This window comes from Helicoverpa zea, chromosome 27 (assembly GCF_022581195.2).
Source record: "Helicoverpa zea isolate HzStark_Cry1AcR chromosome 27, ilHelZeax1.1, whole genome shotgun sequence".
NCBI classification, from domain to species: Eukaryota; Metazoa; Arthropoda; class Insecta; order Lepidoptera; family Noctuidae; genus Helicoverpa; species Helicoverpa zea.
Window position 1 is genome coordinate 1,422,036 of NC_061478.1, and position 20,351 is coordinate 1,442,386.

Below are 20,351 nucleotides of genomic sequence, written 5' to 3' on the forward strand. Positions count from 1 at the left end.
TTCTTGATTATATTCAGCAATTAGACAGTAAAACACAGCATTAGACTGTTTAGGGTCCTGTCCATGCCATCCAGTGTGACATTGTGAAAAAATCGTGTACTTTTTTTTAATTGTTTGTTTTTTTCATACATGTGCAACAACATCTGTTAATAAAAATGTTCGGTGAGTTTCTTTTTAAACAAATTATCTGTTAAAGCATTTGTCTATTTTATAATTATTTTTATCATCAAATTAAATAACTTTCAGATTAAGCAAGTGATATCTAAAATTTTCCGGATAAAATATTAACCTACATATTTTATTCCAAAATTTTTTTTTGGACCGCACAGAAGATGATCCACCGTCCGATTCTTTATTACTTGAATATTTAAAACGTTTCATAATTAAATTAAATTATAATTGTTAGTGTTTACTACTTTAAAAAAAGCTGTTGTGCACTTTTTTATATATTTAAATAACAGATAGGTACCTACACCAATAAATTAGAAAAACAACGACGAGATAAATCACGGAACGCATAATTTAATTTATTTCACCATCATTGAAAAAAAATATACCTACTGGAATATCAAAACAGGAATACATTTATTATACTTTCTTTTACGCGAACAGGAACTAGAGTAGGGACATAGGTATGATTAATTTCATTGTTAAATAACACAAAATTCGTGTAGGTATTAAATAACATAGATAAATACATAAACAAAGTTAAATAATCAAAATTATTTATTCAAACTTGACTTCAAAAAAGTCGTGGTGGCCTAGTGAGTAAAGAACCAACCTCTCAAGTGTGAACCACCTATGAGTGTTGGTTCGATAAACTGTAGGTCCCGGCTGTCATTGAACATCCTTGGCAGTCGTTAGTAGTCGGCTCAGTCGGGTAGTCAAAAGCCAGTAAGTCTGACAGCAGACTTACCAAGAGATACTGGGTTGCCAGCGTAACTGCATTGAGTTCCCTCCTTGTTTCACAATACATATTTTAATAGTTCCTACACTTTATTTAATTGGCGAGCTTTCTAAATAGTCACAATTGGGAAAAGGCTAGGCAGAAGAAAAAAATATAAAAAATTACTTATTTAATTATTATCTCTAACCGACCACGGGACTACAGAGTCCCGGATTTTTGGAAGGCGAACGTGGGGCCGAAGCCAACACGCTGAAGCCCTTTTGAGACAACTTTACTGAAATGGCGACACAAAACCGACGATTATCCCCGTATACACTATAGAAATGTACCCAAGGACAATCCCCGGTTCTGTGCTAAACTATTGCTAACTATGGAGGAAAACTACTTGGGCTATTGTGATGGGATGTTAGTGGACTAGGAATGGGAAGACTATGGGAACTATGGCACCTGCCGATAACAATGTTTGCACACGTAAAAATGGCAGGTGGAGACTCGCCAACTCACTTACTGGGCCCTCGGGAATCAGTCACTGGATAGCAACAAGAGGGCAACAGGTACATGAGCGGCTGAAGGGTGAGGATACCTCGGCGGACTTTAAACGCAGATCACGCGCTCCCTGTGGGTCCAGCATCACCGGCCCACTCGCCACTTACCACGAGGCACCTACCCTCCGAGTGGGCTGCTAACCCTGCTCTAGCGACTCCACTCTGACCGGCCGATGAAGGCAAGCCAAGAGGCGGGAGACCTATCCCCCGTCATGACACTCCGGCAGGCCGGAGATAGGGGACAGTGTACTCTCCCTGGAGCACTCGGATATATAGCCCCGCGGGGTCGCTACTCCCCGTCATCCGCCTCAGATGCCCTGCGGGGCTCATCCGCCTCAGATGCCCTGCGGGGCTAATTATTATTATTATTACTAGCCTATAATGTCCCACTGCTGGGCAAAGGCCTCCCCATCCCGCTTCCACACTTCTCGATCCCTCGATCGAGTCCACCAGTCCCGACAGTAGGCGTCCAGTTCGTCCCGCCATCTCTTCCTGGGCCTACCCCGCCTGCGGTGTCCTGGGGTGTCCACTGGGTGACAATAGTGGCCCATCTTTCCGGATGCATACGGCTGACGTGTCCGGCCCAGTTCCATTTCAGTGTTGCCGCCTTTCGGCCCACATCAGCGACTTATTTAATTAACATACTTATTTTTTTATCACCATGAACTTTTGTTACTATGTAAACGTGATCAATGACGCTTAATCACAGGTACGTAATTATATAGTGATACGGATTAGATGATTAGAATACCTATTCTAAGAAAATTCATTGTTACGGAATATTTTTCGCTATTTTGTTAGCTTACCTAGTGAATATTTGTCTATAAGTACCTACTCGTATTTTTTGTATGTTTGCGTGTATCCTAAAAGCTCCATGAATTTTGAAAAACCGGCCAAGTGCGAGTCGGACTCGCGCACGTAGGGTTCCGTACCAATATTTATAAAACCCCCAAAATATTTATTTAATTGTAGTTTTCAGTATTTGTTGTTAGAGCAGCAACATAAATACATCATCTGTGAAAATTTCAGCTCTCTAACTATCACGGTTCATGAGATACAGCCTGGTGACAGATGGACGGACGGACGGACAGAGGAGCCAAAGCAATAGGGTCCCGTTTTACCTTTTGGGTACGGAACCTTAAAAAAAGAATTCACTGATGGAAAGTTGCACTATCATCTATATTTTATCCGGGTACTCGAAGTAGTATCTACGGAAAGCAGATGAAACCACAGGAAACAGCTCGTTCTCCATATGTCCATACGATAATACATACCAAAAGATTACCATAGGTACCTACGTCAAGATCGTTAAAAAATATTAAATTAATACCTATAACCACCACATAGCACCATGTAGGATATTAAATGCCTTGCTCAGAGATGGGCAGCAGAATCTCCGAAGCTAAAAATATCCCAAACTGCGCTCACCAACACGCATGCCCAGCGCGGTGAGTATGGGCAAATCTCCCTAACTTGGGGAAGGCCATTATCCAGCATTGGACTGTTTTTGGCTCATCTCCCGAGCCTTTTCCCAAATTGATGCCGATTATAATTAAGGCCGATTTCGGCCATGGCGGCTGCTCTCAGGTAAGGAGATCAGCCAGCTGCGCATGACATATTATAGTGCACAAGCATTAGCGCAGACACAAGTGCACTCACTATTCCTTCACTCCCATAGCGCGATGGGACGGCAATCCGACACCACCGGAGAGAGATCAGGCGCAGGGCCGACATTAACGTCCTCTTCGGGTCGGCTTCCAGTCTAACCGGATGTACCTAGCTGAGTTGAGTAGGTACCAGGCCTCCTCAACCCAGTTACCCGGGCGTTTTTTGGCTGTGACGACGAAATATAGAAAGATAAATAAAATTAAACAGATAATCTAGAAAGTTAGGTGTTTACCTATCTTCGTTTGATGACGCACACTGAGCTTGGAAAATACCCTCAAAAGTAAAAGGTACTATCCGTTTACATAAAGATTACAAAAAAATTGTCGATGCTCCATTTGAGTGAGGACTTTTTTTTTAACGACGTCAAAAATCATCAAATGACCCCGCCCGCTGTGGGTTAGCAGCGGTGAGGGAGTGTCAGACTCTTACTGACTAAACACCCTCGTGTTCCGTCGTAGGCCTTTTATGTACCAGGGCCGCGGTAACTCGCGCGAACAATCCCGCAGCCTATTTGAGGGGTCTTGATATAACTTTTTTTAAGTCAGGACAAAAACAAAAATTAAGCTAAAAAAATCAATGTAAATACAATTAATAACAATTACCGAATCAATTAAAACATACTTAAAATCAGTATGTTATTCGTTTTATGTATTTGTGTAAAAAGTAATATCATGATTTCTACCTTTAGTTAATAGGATGTTTTACTCGAAGATAGTCTAACTTTCCAACAGTGAAAGGATTTTTCAAATTGGTTCAGTAGTTTTGGAGCGTTTAAGGTAAATACAAACAAACACATATTTTATTCTTTATTATAGGAATTAATATAGAAGGCAACTGTTATCATAAGTTCCAGTTATTTCGGCACTAGATGGCGTTTTGTAGAAATCACTTTATACTTCCAATATTAATAGCCACTTTCAATGGTTATTGATAACTTCTCTGATAGCCTATCAGGAACTTATTAGCTAGATGCACTACTACTAGCTGCACAGTCTAGGATAGAAACCTGTCAAAAATTATAAGCAGCATTAACTATTAGGTAACTAATTGACACTTGCCCGGTAACCAGTTAGGCTGCCTGTCCACTGGAGCGGAGCTAGGCTGCGGAGTGGAGAAACTGAGAAATATTAACCAATAGGATTGAGGAGCGGAGATTTTGTGCAGTCTTATTGGTTAATATTTCTCAGTTTCTCCACTCCGCAGCCTAGCTCCGCTCCGGGGGACAGGCAGCTTTAAACTGGGCCTTACATAAAAGGAGGTACTATCATCTATCTCTGAGTATTTCATTGAAATCGGCTGCCTTTCTTTTAAGACATTACAAGTAAACAATCTTGAATACTATTGCTATACTAGAAATATAAAAAAATATACTAGTAATAGAACAAATTGTTGGTGTAGAAATATAATTACATGTTTATTTGTGTATCATCAGCTACATATCTTAACGTCTATACACTCGCCGCCTTCCAATTCCAGATCTTGAGGTGTGTTTTTACCTGAAAATAGATATTTTGGTTTTGTATTAATTTGATACATAGATAGGTATGCCTACTACTTTATTAAGAACACCAATTTATAAAGAACTAGGTAGCAGGTTGCGCAGATTTCACCCTTGTCCCTAGGGAACTATTTCTAGCACAGTATAAAAGGTAGCCATGGATAAAACCTGAGAACCAAATATATAAATCAGTTCAATAGTTTTGGCAAGAAAGACCAACAGATAGACAGAGATAGGTTCTTTCGTATTTACAATATTACTAAGGATCTGAATGCAAATAAAATAGATGGCATAATCATCGCTAAAAGCGTTCTCATTTAGACAACCTTCTCATTTCTTCTGTGTGAAGGGGACAGTCTTGCAGTGGGACAATAAAAAACTAATTGTTGTAAAGCTTAAAGTAAAACAAAAATAACTTACTAGATATTAAATCTCCATCGAAATAAAATTTTAGTTTCTCCAAAGGAGTTTCTAGATGCTCAGCGCATTTTATCATGGCGGACATTAATTTCTCGTGAGGGTTCATAGACGTTTCAAACGGTTTCTTCTTATTTTGGCATTGGAATTTTAATTTAAAGCCATTAGATCTCTTATTATCATTATTCTCCGCTAATAAGTCACTTACATCCTGATTAACGATACCTCCATCGATAAATTTAGCGATACTGTAGTTTATAGAGTCTGGTGTATCGTCCATTTTCAAAATCTTATCGTTATAAGTAAAAAGTAATTTGTTGCTACTGACGCCCTCTTTTTCCGTAAAATAATTAAATATTTGAGTTAATTTCTGGTACTTTCTAATTTTAAACTTAAATATTTCCAAGCTTCTCCAGTAGACTTTAACCGACATTTCTTCATTTTCATCGTCTAGAGGATCCGTGTCAACAATTTCAACGTCATTACTCGGACGTCTTATGTTGGACGAAAACAGCTGCTGATTATCGCATTGGTCCGGATACTCATCTGTATTACCAACACTAAATATAGGATAGTTATTAGAAGTGGATGGAGCACGTCTGTCTCGGGAGAAAAAATCATTGAATAATTCTAGTATCTCATCTCTTGCACTGCGTCCCCGTTGTCTCGAGGACTCTCCCCTGCCTCTACCACGGTTAGACCGGCCTCTGGCGGCACGTCGACCCCTTCTTGAAGTTGTAGGAACATCTCGTAGTTCCGGAGCAGTAAAAAGCGCTGGTTCCATAATCTCAGGCACGGGACTGGTCCTATCTTCATTAGAGTTGCTAGTACTCTGGCTGGCAGACCTTCTAGCTCGCTCTGAAGTCCTGGTCGTCCTCTTACTAGAACCACAACTATCGTTCGAAGCTTTGCGCTTACCTCCACGGCCTCGCTTCGGTTTAGCCTTCGTGTTTCTGGCTATAATCGCGTCTAAAGTGTACTCATCATTGTCCCTGCTGTTCACAGTGCTGTTTAAGTCTTCTTCAACAATTACTGTCGCTAATTCCGCACTTTTCGGCAATGTTGAGGTACTTGGACCGATGTCAGTTGTCTTGTTCGCAACAGCAGTTTCAACGCTCTCTTTTATGAAGTTGTTTTTAATTAACTGGAGTTTCTGAGCTATGTTTCCATAGCAATCATCATCTGAATCTGATGAAGACATTATAGCAAGTTTTATCACAAATACATTAGTTTAAACAGAAAAATATAAGTTTACAAATTGGACATTCATAAATTCAAAATACTTGACGTTTGTAGTGATGTCCTCTGATGCGCCCGTGCTTAGCATCGTGTGTTTGAATATCGATATTCGAAATGCTCTATGTAAAAAATATGGCTTTGAAATAGACTATTAATATAATAATAGAATATAATTTTAAAATCATGATGACTAGTAAATATTTTCGATATATACCCATATAAATGATGTACATAGTTTTGATAACGCAGCTTAATGTTAAAGATATGATAATATTGATTTCAAATGAATGAATCAAAACTATTCTTAGCTTATTACGTTATTGTTTGGACAGAGGTAAATATGACGTCAGGTTAAAAAAACTTATTTATTTTAAGATAATTCATTCAAACTAAATATTTTAACATTAGTACTTCTAAAAGTTGTAATCGATTAACACTTGTATTTCGATATCCAATTCAAATACAGAACATCACTACCCGGCAAACATGTCATTTTTCGCGTCAGTTATTTGCGGAAGAAAATATGTTTTTAAATGATTATTTTAAATAATGTTAACCTGGAATAGTAATAACAAAAAACATGTTTATTACGATCTTAACAGACGATTAAGATTGTACAAGAAACATGTTCGTTTTACTTGAAAAAAACTTTTCCTGTTTACAAAACAATATGCAATAATAAAACGCAACTTGCTGCGTTCATGAATAATAAATACCGTTTCACCTACTTTAAAATTTTCTTTGTCAAGTATTGTTTCGGAATATTTTTATCGTAGGATTATTGGGGAAAACATGTTAATAATCGATAACAACTAAGTGCTATTGATAAGAATTTATTTTACATATTCTAATCATAGTGTAAGACACCTACGTGTTAAAATCCATTGACAGTTTCATACGATTTCCAAAATGGTCGCAGGCTGTCATTTGAACATCTATGGCAGTCGTTACGGGAAGTCAGTAGGTCTGATACCAGCCTTACCTAGGGTATTGGGATGCTCGAGTTACTGGGTAGATGAGGTCAGATGGGCAGTCGCTCCTTGTAAAACACTGGTTTTCAGCTGGTCGGTTAGCCTGATAGCGATCTCAACATAGAAAAGGCTAGGCAGATGACTCATCGCAGTTTAAGACTGGACAGTGAAAATGGGTTTATTTTTGAAGAAAAGAATCCTATAGCAAATAAATTGTCTGTCAAATTGTGAATCTTTAAATTTCTTTTCGCATACGAATAACCTGACTACGTATTCTGGAAAAAACTATCTTGATAAAACCTTTAAACATAAACTATCTATAGTATTATTTTTTTATTGAACATAATAAAATAAAATCAAACCGACGATGGCTTTAATCTCAATTTATTTAATTGTTATTGTTTCATTGTAAGTAACTTTAAAAATAAAGTTATTTTTATGACGAGTCATAAATGTGGTATTTTAGATTATGTTTATTAAAATGTCTTTTGATTGATATCTAATAGATAAAATTAGCCTTGATTGAAGGATTCGGTATAGTCTGTTTAACTGTTTCTTGCGGTTTCAACCGCGTTTTTTTGCCGAGGAACTATACTTCGCGCACACGGATTGAAAATACCAGGACATTAATTGTAAAGAAGGAATGATGAACATATACATAGTCGTGGATGGATGGATATCTACATATACCTTTTTTTTACCACGTCAAAAATCATCAAATGACCCCTCCCGCTGTGGGTCAGCAGCGGTGAGGGAGTGTCAGACTCTTACTGACTAAAAACCGTCGTGTTCCGTCGTAGGCCTTTTATGTACCAACTAACTATGGCCTGATAACATCTATAAAAGATGATTAAAGCTGCATCCGTTTCAGGTGGTTTGGCTTTGGCACTTGCGCTGATGGCTAACAAGGCCTATACGGGAGCGACATCGCCGGTCGCAACGTCCGCAGACGAATTGAGTTCCTGGTGATGTTGGAGGCTGTGCCATTCGTTGGTGACGTAGATCGCGTTTTTTGGAGAGCAGATCGAACCAGGCACTGTCATGCGCGACCACTCCATCGGATATTTTTTTCCTCCAACTATCACGGTCATCAGAGAGTTTTTCCCAGATGTTCGGGTCGATTTTAAACGATACCATGTCGCGTTTAACGCTATCTTTAAATCGCAACAATGGCCGCCCAACTGGTCGCTTGGCATCTGATATTTGGCCGAGGAGAGTTTGTCTTGGCAAACGAGAAGGTTCCATCCGCTGCACATGCCCTAGCCAGCGCAATCTTCTTTGTTTAAGAAGTGCGGTTATGCTAGGTATGCACGCCATACTAAGCACCTTCTCGTTTGTTACTCGATCCTTCCAAGAAATATCCAAAATGCGCCGGAGACAGCGCATATGGAAGTTGTTTAATCTCCGCTCCTGTTTAGCATACGATGTCCAGGTCTCCGCGCCATACAAGAGTATGGATAAGATGCATGTCTGGTAGATAATAATCTTAGTCTTAACTGTTAGATATTTGTTGTGCCAAACTCTTGCGCTCAGCTTCCCGAACATCGTAGAGGCCTTACCGATGCGGCTGTTTATTTCGGCGTCCAGGCAAAGGTTATTTGTGACTGTGGATCCCAGGTAGCAGAAGTTTTCAACAACCTCCAGTGGTGAACCATCCAGTGAGATTGTGGGTATCTCAGTAATCCCCTGCGTCATAATTACCGTCTTCCTTTCGTTGATTGACATAGAGAATTGCTTACAAGCTTTATTAAACCTATCCAGCATTTCCTGAAGTTGCGATGGGCTTGAAGCAACAAATGCTGCATCATCCGCAAACAGTAAGCTATCAACGATAATATCCTGGCGATGTTTTTTGGATTTAAGGAGCGAAATATTGAAGAGCTTACCATCCACCCTGGTGTGAAGGTGTATGCCTTGTTGATTATCTCCGAACGCAACTTTGAGGAGTACAGAGAAAAATATACCGAACAGTGTTGGTGCTAGTACACAACCCTGCCGGACCCCTCTTCTCATGTCAAACGGGTCAGATGTATTGCCCTTAAAAACAACAGAGGCTTTCATGTCTTCATGGAAAAGCCTTATTAGGTTTAACAGCTTCGGTGGACAGCCAATCCTCTGCAGCACAGCGTATAGTCCCTCCCTGCTCACAGTATCGAATGCCTTGTTAAGGTCAACAAAGGCCGTTAGCAGAGGTGTTCTTTGTTCCCTACACTTTTCTTGAAGTTGCCGGAATGTAAATATCATGTCTGTGGTAGATCTTTGTGCGCGAAAGCCACACTGAGATTCAGGATATACTCGATCAGCTAGCAATTGTAACTTGGAAAGGATCATACGACCAAGTAGTTTGCCAGCTATACTTAGTAAGGAAATTCCACGGTATGAATTGCAGTCGCCGCGGTCGCCCTTTCCTTTGTACAATGTGATGATGTTTGCATCGCGCATATCCTGCGGGATGTATTCTTCATTCCAGCATTTCACAAAAAAGTTGTAGAGTATAGGACCCACACAACGCACCTTGATAATTTCAGCTAGAACACCGTCAATTCCCGGACTTTTACCACTCTTTAGCTGGTTGATAGCGGTAATAAATTGCTCAACTGTAGGTACAGCGTCGAGCTCGGTGCAAACAGGTAACTCGGGGAACATTTGAACTGCTTCGGGCTCTACACCAATGGGTTGAGAGTAGAGATTTGAGTAGTGTTCTACCCATCTATGAAGCTGCCGATCCGCATCTAAGATGCAAGAGCCGTCAGCCTCCTTTAGGCGAGCTGTTTTGCTTGGTAAAGGGCCCAGCGCTTTCTTAATAACCGAGTATACGCCAGAAAAGTTGCCAGTTGAAGCATGACTCTGAATACTCTTACAAAGTTCCAACCAGTAAGAATTGGCACAAAAGCGCACATTGCGTTGGAGGTCTGCTTTGGCTTTAGACAATTCGCCGCGTGTCGTACTTGTCGGATTCTGTCGATAGTTCAGTGACGCCTGACGTTTTAAATCCAGAAATGGTTGAAGATGGTCGATGTTTTCTTGGAACCAGTCATGTTTTGATGGAGGTTTGTAGCCGAATGCTTTTGCCGCAGTTTCCGTGAGAATAGATTTTATTTTAACCCATTCCTCGCTGGCTGACATGTCAGGATCCCAAGAAGCTGATTCTTCTTTAATTAGCTGCTGGTAAGAAGCTATCTCATCTTTGGATGTTGACGTTGGTACTTTCAATTTTTTACTACCTATAGATCGCGACGAATGTATCTTTTTGGGGCAAAAAGATGCCGTGGTGACGACGAGTGAGTGGTCGGTATCACAATCTGCGCTATGGAATGTTCGAGTGTGCAGAATGTCCCCCAAGTTCTTCTTTCTAGTCAATATGGTGTCCAACTGATGCCAGTGTTTTGAGCGAGGATGTTTCCAGGACACTTTGTGCATAAACTTTCCTTTAAAGTAGGTATTGGTTACACAAAGCAGATTCTGCGAACAGAATTCTAAGAGACGTTGCCCGTTCTCATTTAATGTCCCTACACCGTGATTACCCATACAATCTGGCCAGGATGCATGCGATTGACCCACACGTGCATTAAAATCCCCTAGGATAATTAGGCCATCCCCTGACCGAACCCTACTTAGCGTTTCACATAGTTGGTCGTAAAAAAGGTCTTTGGATTCGGGAGAAGATTTTAAAGTCGGTGCATAAGCGGATATTAAGGTGACAAAGCCGCTGCTTGTGCTTAAACGACACGTCATAATGCGTTCCGACACTCCTCGAGGATCGTCTATTGCACTGAGTAGGTCATTCCTTACAGCAAATCCTACTCCATGTTGGCGACTTTCGGAAGATTCCTTTCCTTTCCAGTAGAACGTGTAGTTGGTCTCACGTAACGAACCTTCATCAGGTAATCTGGTTTCTTGAAGAGCTGCTACAGCTATGTTGAGTCTCCAAAGTTCCGCGTCTATTACCGCAGTTTTGCGCAGATGTTGAGTGCAATCAGAGCTTCCAGAGGTGTCCGGGAAGCCTGTCCTCATAGTACGGACATTCCATGTACCAAAGCGCATGGATTCGCGTTTCGGAGTTTTTTTATTGTTGTTATTTCTTTTTGCCGCAGGTGAAATCGTTAACGGCACCGACACTCTAGTTATACTAGTGCTTCCCACACCCAAGGGAAACAGGCCAGCACCGAGACGGACGAGTACCTTACTGGCCGGGGGCTGCCCGGCTTGAAGCGGGCGGTAACTAGTCAATGGGCCTTCGATGGACCCTCCCACTGTCGAGAGTGACCCCTGGCGTCCGCGCTTACGTCTATCTGCTTGGACTTATAACCGGTCACTGCCACTCCCCGTGTTGTTTTCCACACAGCATAGCTGTAGTGGGTGAAGTGACCTCTCCACGGATGCTGCATCGCCTGGGATGCAATTAAGATAGTGCAGGCTTTCCCAAGACCTACACCACTCTCTCGGCGTCTCCGACTGGATCCACAGGAACGACGAGTCGTTACGTGCGGAGTCGGATTCGCTGCAGGTGCTTACGGCTCCACCACCACCGGGTTTATTTCGAGTTGACCGTCTCTGTGGGGAAAGGATTGGGATTCTTGAGGAGATGGAAAGGATGGGAGGGATAGCAGGGATAGGGGATTTATGTACCAGGGCCGCGGTAACTCGCGCGAACAATCCCGCAGCCCCATCTACCTATCTTGAGATTAGGGATGACCACCGTCCATATTCTAGCTATTTCCCTCTGTTTCACCCCTCGTCCTGTGAACGGGGAAATATTTTGCTTACGAATAAAAAACTACATTGTAATGAGTTGGGTCACGAGGCGAGAAATTCCTTAATCACGGAATCTCAATTTCTTCGACTTACTAAGACATAAAATCGAGATACAACACAATTAATCGATAAGAAATATCGATGTTTTTGAATCGATCCGCATCAAAACATTAATTGATATGATCTGTACAAAATTCTTTAGTTTAGTGGTTTTTCATGTTAATAGAGTATCTCGTTGATATTTTTATCAATCAATTTTAATAGTTTACGGATCTAAAAAAGGGTTTTTTGAACACGTCGTTTCCGGTGTTTTTCAGTGTCAACTTAGTTTAGGTACGTGGATATTTTGGTGGTACCTACCTACTTGCGTAGGTACCAGATGCAGATATCTACTTTCAATCTGTTAAATTATTTAAAAATCATCATCCTATGATTTTTTATGGCGAAATAGATCGGACAGTTACGCACAGAATTAACGCAGGATGGATGAAATGGCGGCAGGTAACGGGAACAACTTGTGACCCTCGTATTCCCCTTAAACTTAAGGGGAAAATTTACAAGAGTATGGTCAGACCTGCTGTCTTGTATGGATCAGAGTGCTGGCCCACAAAAGCGACGAATGAAAGACAATTGCATGCGGCAGAGATGAGAATGTTAAGTGGTTTGTGTGGAGTTACGCGAATGGATAGAGTGAGGAATGAGTATATAAGAGGAAGTTTGAAAGTGGCGCCGGTATCAGAAAAAATTGCGTGGAAACCGGCTGTCGTGGTATGGGCATGTGATGCGGAGGAATGAGAGTCATGTTGTGAGGAAGGTGATGAGTATGAACGTGGACGGATATAGTGGAAGAGGAAGACAAAAAAAACGATGGATGGATTGTGTGAAAGTAGATATGGTAAGAAAAAATGTTACTTGTGAGATGACGGGAGATAGAGGAGTATGGAAGAAGAAAACATGCTGCGCCGACCCCAAATGAAATTGGGATAAGGGCAGGAGGATGATGACATCCTATGATTTTCTTATACCTTAAATACTAGCGCGATTTAAGAGCGTAGCTTCCCACCTGTGAAGTATTTTTTTCAATCAATTCAGTAGTTTCGGAATCCTTATACCTATAGTCTTAACTGTTTAGATAGAAAGTCTTATTTATTCTTAATTGTTTGCCTAGACAATTAATTTGATTAGGTATTGGATGAATTTCCTTTAAAAAATCTGATACTTTTACACTCAGGTGACTCAGGTCACTTTTACACTTCCTACCTATATTTGGACCATAATCTCGACAAATTGTCTCCTGGAGTTCTTCTTGATTTATTAGAAACTCTTCTTAACCCTATTTATAGTTTAAAATTCTCAGTAAAGGTCAAGAAACACCTCTGCATTATCGATAAAAAACACTTTATGATATCAATCAAAATCAGATTAGATTGCTATCGACAGATGGCGTTACAAACTATTACTTTACCAAACATCGATCAATCGTTATCTAAGATTTCTAGTTTATCTAAATAGATCTTAGCTATTAAGAATGACGTATTATAGTTATCTATTATCTAGTTCAATAAAATATGTGACGCAGTACCTACTATGATATTTTTAATCGTTATTTATTGTCTATCTTAAAGGCAAAGGCCTTTTTCGGCTTTTGCATGGCTCTTAAATAAAGTCAATTTAGATAGTTCGCAAAAGGACTTAATAGATGATTTTTATGATATGGGCATTCTTCTATACCAACATAATATAGTTTCTTTATTTGCTGGACACTTGTATCTCAAGAATTACCTACTAATCTAATTAAAAATATTATTTCAGTGTTTACATAGCCCATTTACCGAGAAATTGTAAGATTATCACCAGCTTCTCAATTTGGGTTGGTGATTTCAGACTTTATAGTTCATCCAACAATCTTCATCATCATCATCATCATCTCAGCCATAGGACGTCCACTGCTGAACATAGGCCTCCCCTTAGATCTCCACAGATACCTGTTGGAGGCGACCTGCATCCAGCGTCTTCCGGCTACCTTTATAAGGTCGTCTATACACCTTGTTGGTGGACGTCCTACGCTGCATCCAACCATACATTATTTAAGTAAATTACATAGATTTAACATTTACCCTGTTTTTCCCTCAGCAAAATTCCTAACCATTGCGGTAACGCTGACCGTCGCGTGCGCAGCAGAGATCAAACTACCCGACCAGAAGAACAGTACCGACGGGAACTTCAAGGCTTTCACTGATGTCGACCCAAATGACCTTAGCTGTGACCCTGCTGGACAGGTTAGTACACCACAAATGACCTTTGCCTAGTCATTGAACAAACTATGTTGGGGTCGGCTTCCAGTCTCACCGGGTACAGGTACCTGGTATATGGAGCGACTGCCTCCTTGATCTTCTCAACCCAGTCACTGGGGTAGCCCAATATCTACTATTTTCGTCAGACTTTCTGGCTTCTGACTATCTATAACGACTGCGAAAGCTTTTCAAATATCAGCCGTGCTCTATCAATTTAGCTTCCTAGTATTGGAGTGAGTGGAGTAGGTTCATTAGGGATGCGAGTGGAACTGCGAGGACACAATAAGAATCAGCAAGACATTTTAAACGTGAAATAGATGTGTGATTGTTAGTTACTCTTGGAAGAGTAACGTAGTTTCAGCGTGGACGGACGAAAACTACTAAACGGATTGGACGGAATACAGCAGAAAGAGATAAAGGCCGGTATTACTTTTGATTGTTTGTGTAAACGCGCTAATCTCAGGAAATACTCATTCGATTTGAAGAATTCTTTCAGAGTTACATAGCCTATTTATTGGGGATAGCTATATGCTGGCTTTTTACCTCTGTACATGGAGTAGTCCCATCAGGATGCGAGTGAAACCGCTGGCAGAAGCTAGTCCTGTATAATCATATACTTACCTGTCTTTCTTCCACCAGGTCTTTTTACTCCTGCCCCACTTCACGGATTGCTCGAAGTTCTTCATGTGCGCTCACGGTGAGGAGGTGGAGTTCAGCTGCTCTGGAGGACTGATCTTCGACTTCCAGTTGCAGGTAAGCAGAAATGTCTGGTCTTTGAAGCTGGGTCAATATTAAGGACTTCTCTTTAACGTCTTCATAAGACGTGCTGACCAATGATGCCACACATCCACAGTGCTGGTTTTCAGCGCTGACCTTTGTGTCCTTATATCAGGAAACAAAATAGGTTCTCAGCAATAATGAATACAGAATGGTGTGCCATACTTGTGTGTGAAAATGTATAAACAGATTGTTTTTGTATGCATAAGCCCTGAGCTTAGTAGTGACTGAGTCGCCGAGTCACACAAAGACAAGGTACATTTTTATTTACACAAACATAGATGGTGGTATGTAGTTGTGGAGAATAAATAAATAGGCAGCTCACGTTCCACAGCATATAATGTCCCCAAGTCCTTATAATACACTTACTTAAGATCAGTAGGTAGGCACAGTATGATAGTGGAAAGATAAATTTAAGGATAGATGAATATAGGATGAAATCCATATTAAGGCTTCATATACCATCCCCCCATACCATATATACCGACTCACGAGGTAGTTACTTATCCACCAGCTCTTTAATCTCACATTGTTTTTTCCTCACCAGACATGCAACTGGCCATGGGCTACTACTTGCCAGCTGAGGACTCCTAAGGAAGAGGAGGAAGGTTCAGGAGACGAGGCTGACAGTCTTATTGGCATCTTCACTGATGAACTTGAACAGCAACCCGTTGGTGAGTTGCTTTTACTATTGGTTCAAGAGAATTAAAATAAAATTCATCTTTCAGTTCAGGAAACAGTCTTTCAACACGTATTTCTGGTTCAATGAAACAATATAAATTCGCTTAGATGTCATGTGTGCCCAAACTTTTTAGTTGGCCGATAGTTTGATCGGGCTCATATTACAGTATGGAGATTATCACATTGCAACAATAACCGGCTAAAAAGTTTGATTGGATTCACGATTGCTTTAAAAATTGTGGGCATACAGGAGCTCTGAAACTTCAGGATTAGAGATTTTTGAAAACAAAGTCTTTGTAGCCATTCTCAAAAGTATATAATCATAAACGCTTTGTACCTTCGTTATTATACCCTCGGCAATGTTCCCAGACGCAATTAACTTTCCCAGGAGCTATTCCAATATGTATTATCAATTTTGTCACAGACATGGTAGCAAGCGTGCGTCCCATCTCGCCGATGCTGGGCAGGTACAACGGCATCATTAACTGCAACAGAGCTGATGCTGCTGCCACGCAGGTGCCTTACAAGTAAGTCTTCATCATCTGTCTAGCCTTTTCCTAGGTTGGGGACGGCTTCCAGTCTAACATCATGCAGTTGAATACCAGTTGTTCCCTACTATGTTTGACACGGATCCCAGCCTAACTGGATGCAGCTGAGTACCACTGCGCATGGATACCACATGAAGCGACTTGTTTTTCTGACCTACTCAACTCAAGTAACCTTGGATACCCCTTACAACTGGTTGTTACACTTTCTGGCTTCTGCCTATCCATAACGACTGCCAATTTCATATGCCTTCTGAAACACGGAGGAAATCTTGCAGATGGAATAAAGAGTGCATTTATCCATTGTAATATGTCCTAGGCAGCTGGCTGATCTCATTAGAACAGCCGCCGTAGTCTAAAATCGGTCTGAATTAAACTATCATTATAAGGCTCTCCAAAAATTTAACAGCTTACTTATACAAGTTCTTTCCTCCAGGGGTGACTGCCAAAGATACTGGAGGTGTGTGGCTGGAGTTCCTCAAGTCGCATTCTGTTCTGATGGCCTATTCTTCAACTCTGCAACTCAGCAATGTGACTTCGAAGCTAACTCCAAGTGCGTTCTCCAACAGGAAGACGAACTACAAAGCGAATTCATAAAATACGAACAGTAATTGAATCTGCAGACTTTGACGACTTCGTGATGAGTAGAAGTTGGTATGCTGAGTTGTGTTTTTGTCACTTTCTCTGCTGTGATTTGATGGGTAGAAAGTGATAGAAATATGGCTGAGTAGAATTGTTTGGTGATTTCTATTTATTTCGGAAAGAGAGTGTAACGCAAATACAAGGTTAGAGTGAGATTACTTTCCCAAAAGTTTCTCAAGTATTTTTATACAATATTTTGAAACGAACATTAATGTGCATATCTGTCATTTCCAAATTCGACATATTTATATTATAATTGCAGTCCTCGAGGAAATTTTAATATTAGTCTTATATCGTTCCGCTGTAGAACTAAAGCTAATAATCATAAATTTTCTGATTCAAAGTATGGTTTCACTCGCTCTAAAGCTTGTCTTATTTATATCTGAAATAACTGAATAACTTTGCAACTCTGCATCGAGTATTATTAGAAATAAATGTATGTCTCTACCAGACCTCGGGACTACAGAGTCCCGGATTTTTGGGAGTATTATTAAAAGTGTGTGTCAATCTGCAGAGTGCAGAGTAATTGCTGTATATACTGTGTGTGTAAATAATAAATTGTGATAACTCTGCAACTCTGATTATTATGTTATTTAATTTTTATACCACTATGTTATGTTTAAGTATATTATTGTATATTGACTATTCTCCGTCTGTATAAAAAAATATTATTAAATTAAAAAAAATAATAATAAAAAAATATTAATTTCAAATCATTGTTTTGCTTTATTCATGCCAAAAATAATAATTGACCTTTTAATACTACAAACCGTCAGAGTGCAGAGTTTTAAAATTATTTATTTCTGAGATAATAATCCAGTTATTTATATCATGATAATAATCACAAATAAAACACAAAAATATTTAGAAAACACAGAGCTTTTATTTCACCAAATTCACACACATTTCATATTTTAGGGTTTATCTAATATTCATCCTCAGATCGATTCTAAGCACATTTGCCTTATACGGTATTTTGTCAAAATATCGAGTTACATTTAATACAGATACTACAGATTTTACTATAAAAATGCGTATTAAAAAGACCAGATTTCAAGGCGTTAATTATCTACGAAACATGACTCCTATTGTTTTCACAAAGTATTGAAGATATTACGACTTCTTGAATAGGTCAGGAGCTGGCACATCGACACGCTCGAAGGGATAGTAGGGGTGATCTTGCCAGAAACTTGGAAATACTACCCTGTAGTCTTTGTTGAATTTACCTGAAAATAGGAAAAAATATATAAATAAATATATCAGTACATAGTTATCACATATATAGTTCAGACATGAACCAAAGTTAAGCAATTTCTTATAGCTTGTGTTATTGGTACACAGAACTGATTAACTACATAATATACTTTTTATAATAGCCAAACTACAACCAACAAATATAGTATTTTTTAGGATATCTTAATAAGTAGGAGTAACACATAGAATAAAAGAATGCAATCTGCAGACTTCGAAATAAAAAGTCTGCAGAGTCACTTCTGTAAAACTTACTCAAAGTCTCCATTTCTTCTTTAGTCAGTTCGAAGTCAAAAACGTTCACATTCTCTTCAATTCTATTCTTCTTTACTGACTTCGGGATAGGAACTACTCCTCTTTGCACCTGAAATAGGCAGAATAAAATAAAGTTAGATATAACAAATGGATTTGGCAGAAATCTAGAAGTGTTGATTAACTTTATGATTCGATTGACCTGACCTTTTCTCTTACAGGTAAAAGATTTTGAAAGTCTGGGTTTCTTTAACATAGTTTCCTTCACCTTAGCTAAGTCACTGGTGACCAAGGTAAATACCTACTTAAAAATAATACATTAGTACTTGCCTGACCAGAAATCGAACCCACTCCACCAGACCAGAATTCATACCTACTGTGGAAGCTGGTGTTTTAACTACATACTATGCTACCACGACCTCGTTAGATTTATATACTCTCAAGACAAACCAGTAGGTACTTACCAAATATCTTAACACAATTTGAGGGACAGTCTTTCCATATTTCTTAGCCAGATCTACGAGAACGGGGTCATTAGCTCTGGGCTGCGGAGTTTTGGGGTCATTACTGAAGAGGGACCCAAATGGGGTGTACGCCATGACCACGATATCTTTACTCTTGCAGTAATCTAGCAGCTTGTTTTGGGCTAGGTTTAAGTTTACCTGGGAATAGAAAAAAACAGTTAAAATACATAGTGTGAAAGCGAGATTTCAATAGTGTGCGGCACTGTTCGGCACAGGGCACGTATCTCGTGGTGTACTCGCTGTAGCAAACAGTAACACATTGCGCGCGAACATCACTAACATGTCCGCGACACTGCAACCGCCGCGCGAACACATGCTAGCTGTGGACTCGCGATATCAAGTAGGTAGGTATATATTTTTGGTAAAACCAGGGGTTTCTATGTTTTTCTGATGCTTGTTTTGACTAAGATAAAATATTAAGCCGTGTCAGAGTTAGCTTTCAACATAGGTACTTAAGTTAAAATCTTACCTCAACTTGCAGAACAGTAGGTTTAATCTCACAGTTAGCCAAAAGCCGTTCAATTTGGCTGACATTAAAGTTAGATATGCCTATGGATTTGGCTAGACCCAACTTTTTAGCCTCTTCCATTCCTTTCCATGTGTCTAGATAGTCGACGATGTCAAAACCAGTGCCATCTGGCTGGAAAAGAAATAAATGCATTCAGAAATATCTACCTACATATCGTTTTTTCGTAAGACATGTTGCGCCGAGTCCAAATGACTTGGGAACAGGACAGAAAGATGATGATGATACTTCGTTTGAGTAAATAATGCGTACAAGGATAATTTCGACCGCGTCGGCCGTTCTCATAGGTATAAGGAGATCAGTCAGCTTCGCAGGACATATTATAGGGGAACTATATTTTTTGTCACCAAAATTTATATTTGTCATCAAGTTGTATCACCTAATAAATAGATCTATCGCCACGAAATATTTTCGTTCTCAGATAAACAAAGAGTGTTCCCAGGTATGAATTAGCAAATTATTGTTAATATAATGTGTAAAATATGAGATGGATTACCAATAAAATTGTAGTGCATTACATGAATATAAACTTCGTTCTTATAATAATAGTTTTATTACTTAAATAATAGCTTGGTGCTCAAAATGGTAGATCTGTCACCAAATAAATCGATTAATCGATCCCTGACTGCGACTCCTTTTTATTTGTTATTTTGTCACCAATACAGTAGTTACATTTTATTTCGTTCAGTTATTAAAATAATGTATTCGTTACCAATTTAATACATCAGTTTATAATTTTAATAAAAATATGTTCAAAGGGAAGAGGAAGGGAAGGGAGACAAATTGGCGCGCTTTCGGGCCTCAACGAATGGGTTGTAGGTAGGGCATGCAATACCGGTATACCGGTTTCGGTTTTACC

General features: G+C 39.7%; 3 protein-coding genes and 1 long non-coding RNA gene across 4 annotated transcripts in view; 2 read left to right on the forward strand and 2 right to left on the reverse strand.

The window, feature by feature from the left end:
- LOC124643271 lies at positions 1–17,811 on the forward strand. The gene is made up of 6 exons (XM_047182180.1): positions 1–162; positions 14,134–14,279; positions 14,934–15,047; positions 15,619–15,745; positions 16,177–16,279; positions 16,734–17,811. The coding sequence occupies exons 1-6, from the start codon at positions 156–158 to the stop codon at positions 16,906–16,908; spliced, it is 672 nt and encodes a 223-aa protein (XP_047038136.1). The 5' UTR covers positions 1–155; the 3' UTR covers positions 16,909–17,811.
- Positions 3,910–6,340, reverse strand: LOC124643269 (uncharacterized protein CG4449-like). Its single transcript, XM_047182177.1, has 2 exons — positions 5,039–6,340; positions 3,910–4,616 (listed from the first exon to the last, which is right to left on the reverse strand). Exons 1-2 carry the CDS (start codon positions 6,234–6,236, stop codon positions 4,549–4,551), a joined length of 1,266 nt encoding a protein of 421 aa, XP_047038133.1. The 5' UTR covers positions 6,237–6,340; the 3' UTR covers positions 3,910–4,548.
- On the forward strand, positions 4,526–4,919 carry LOC124643273. The gene is made up of 2 exons (XR_006985898.1): positions 4,526–4,662; positions 4,724–4,919. It is a non-coding gene; the product is annotated as an uncharacterized LOC124643273 (long non-coding RNA).
- The window catches only part of LOC124643270 (aldo-keto reductase AKR2E4-like), a 12,695-nt gene continuing 10,144 nt past the window's right edge, over positions 17,801–20,351 (reverse strand). The window contains exons 6-9 of the mRNA XM_047182179.1: positions 19,436–19,606; positions 18,907–19,104; positions 18,446–18,554; positions 17,801–18,165 (exon numbers count right to left, since the gene is read on the reverse strand). Of these exons, the coding sequence (XP_047038135.1) occupies positions 18,053–18,165; positions 18,446–18,554; positions 18,907–19,104; positions 19,436–19,606 (591 nt within the window). The 3' untranslated portion in view covers positions 17,801–18,052. The remainder of the gene's footprint in view (positions 18,166–18,445; positions 18,555–18,906; positions 19,105–19,435; positions 19,607–20,351) is intronic.

Coding starts and splice junctions, on each gene's coding strand:
- LOC124643271 (XM_047182180.1), top strand. Junction 14,280..14,933: donor GCTGTGACCCTGCTGGACAG/GTTAGTACACCA, acceptor TTCTTCCACCAG/GTCTTTTTACTCCTGCCCCA. Junction 16,280..16,733: donor GCCACGCAGGTGCCTTACAA/GTAAGTCTTCAT, acceptor TCTTTCCTCCAG/GGGTGACTGCCAAAGATACT.
- LOC124643269 (XM_047182177.1), bottom strand. CDS start 6,236: ATGTCTTCATCAGATTCAGATGATGATTGCTATGGAAACATAGCTCAG. Junction 4,617..5,038: donor CGATGGAGATTTAATATCTA/GTAAGTTATTTT, acceptor ATCTATTTTCAG/GTAAAAACACACCTCAAGAT.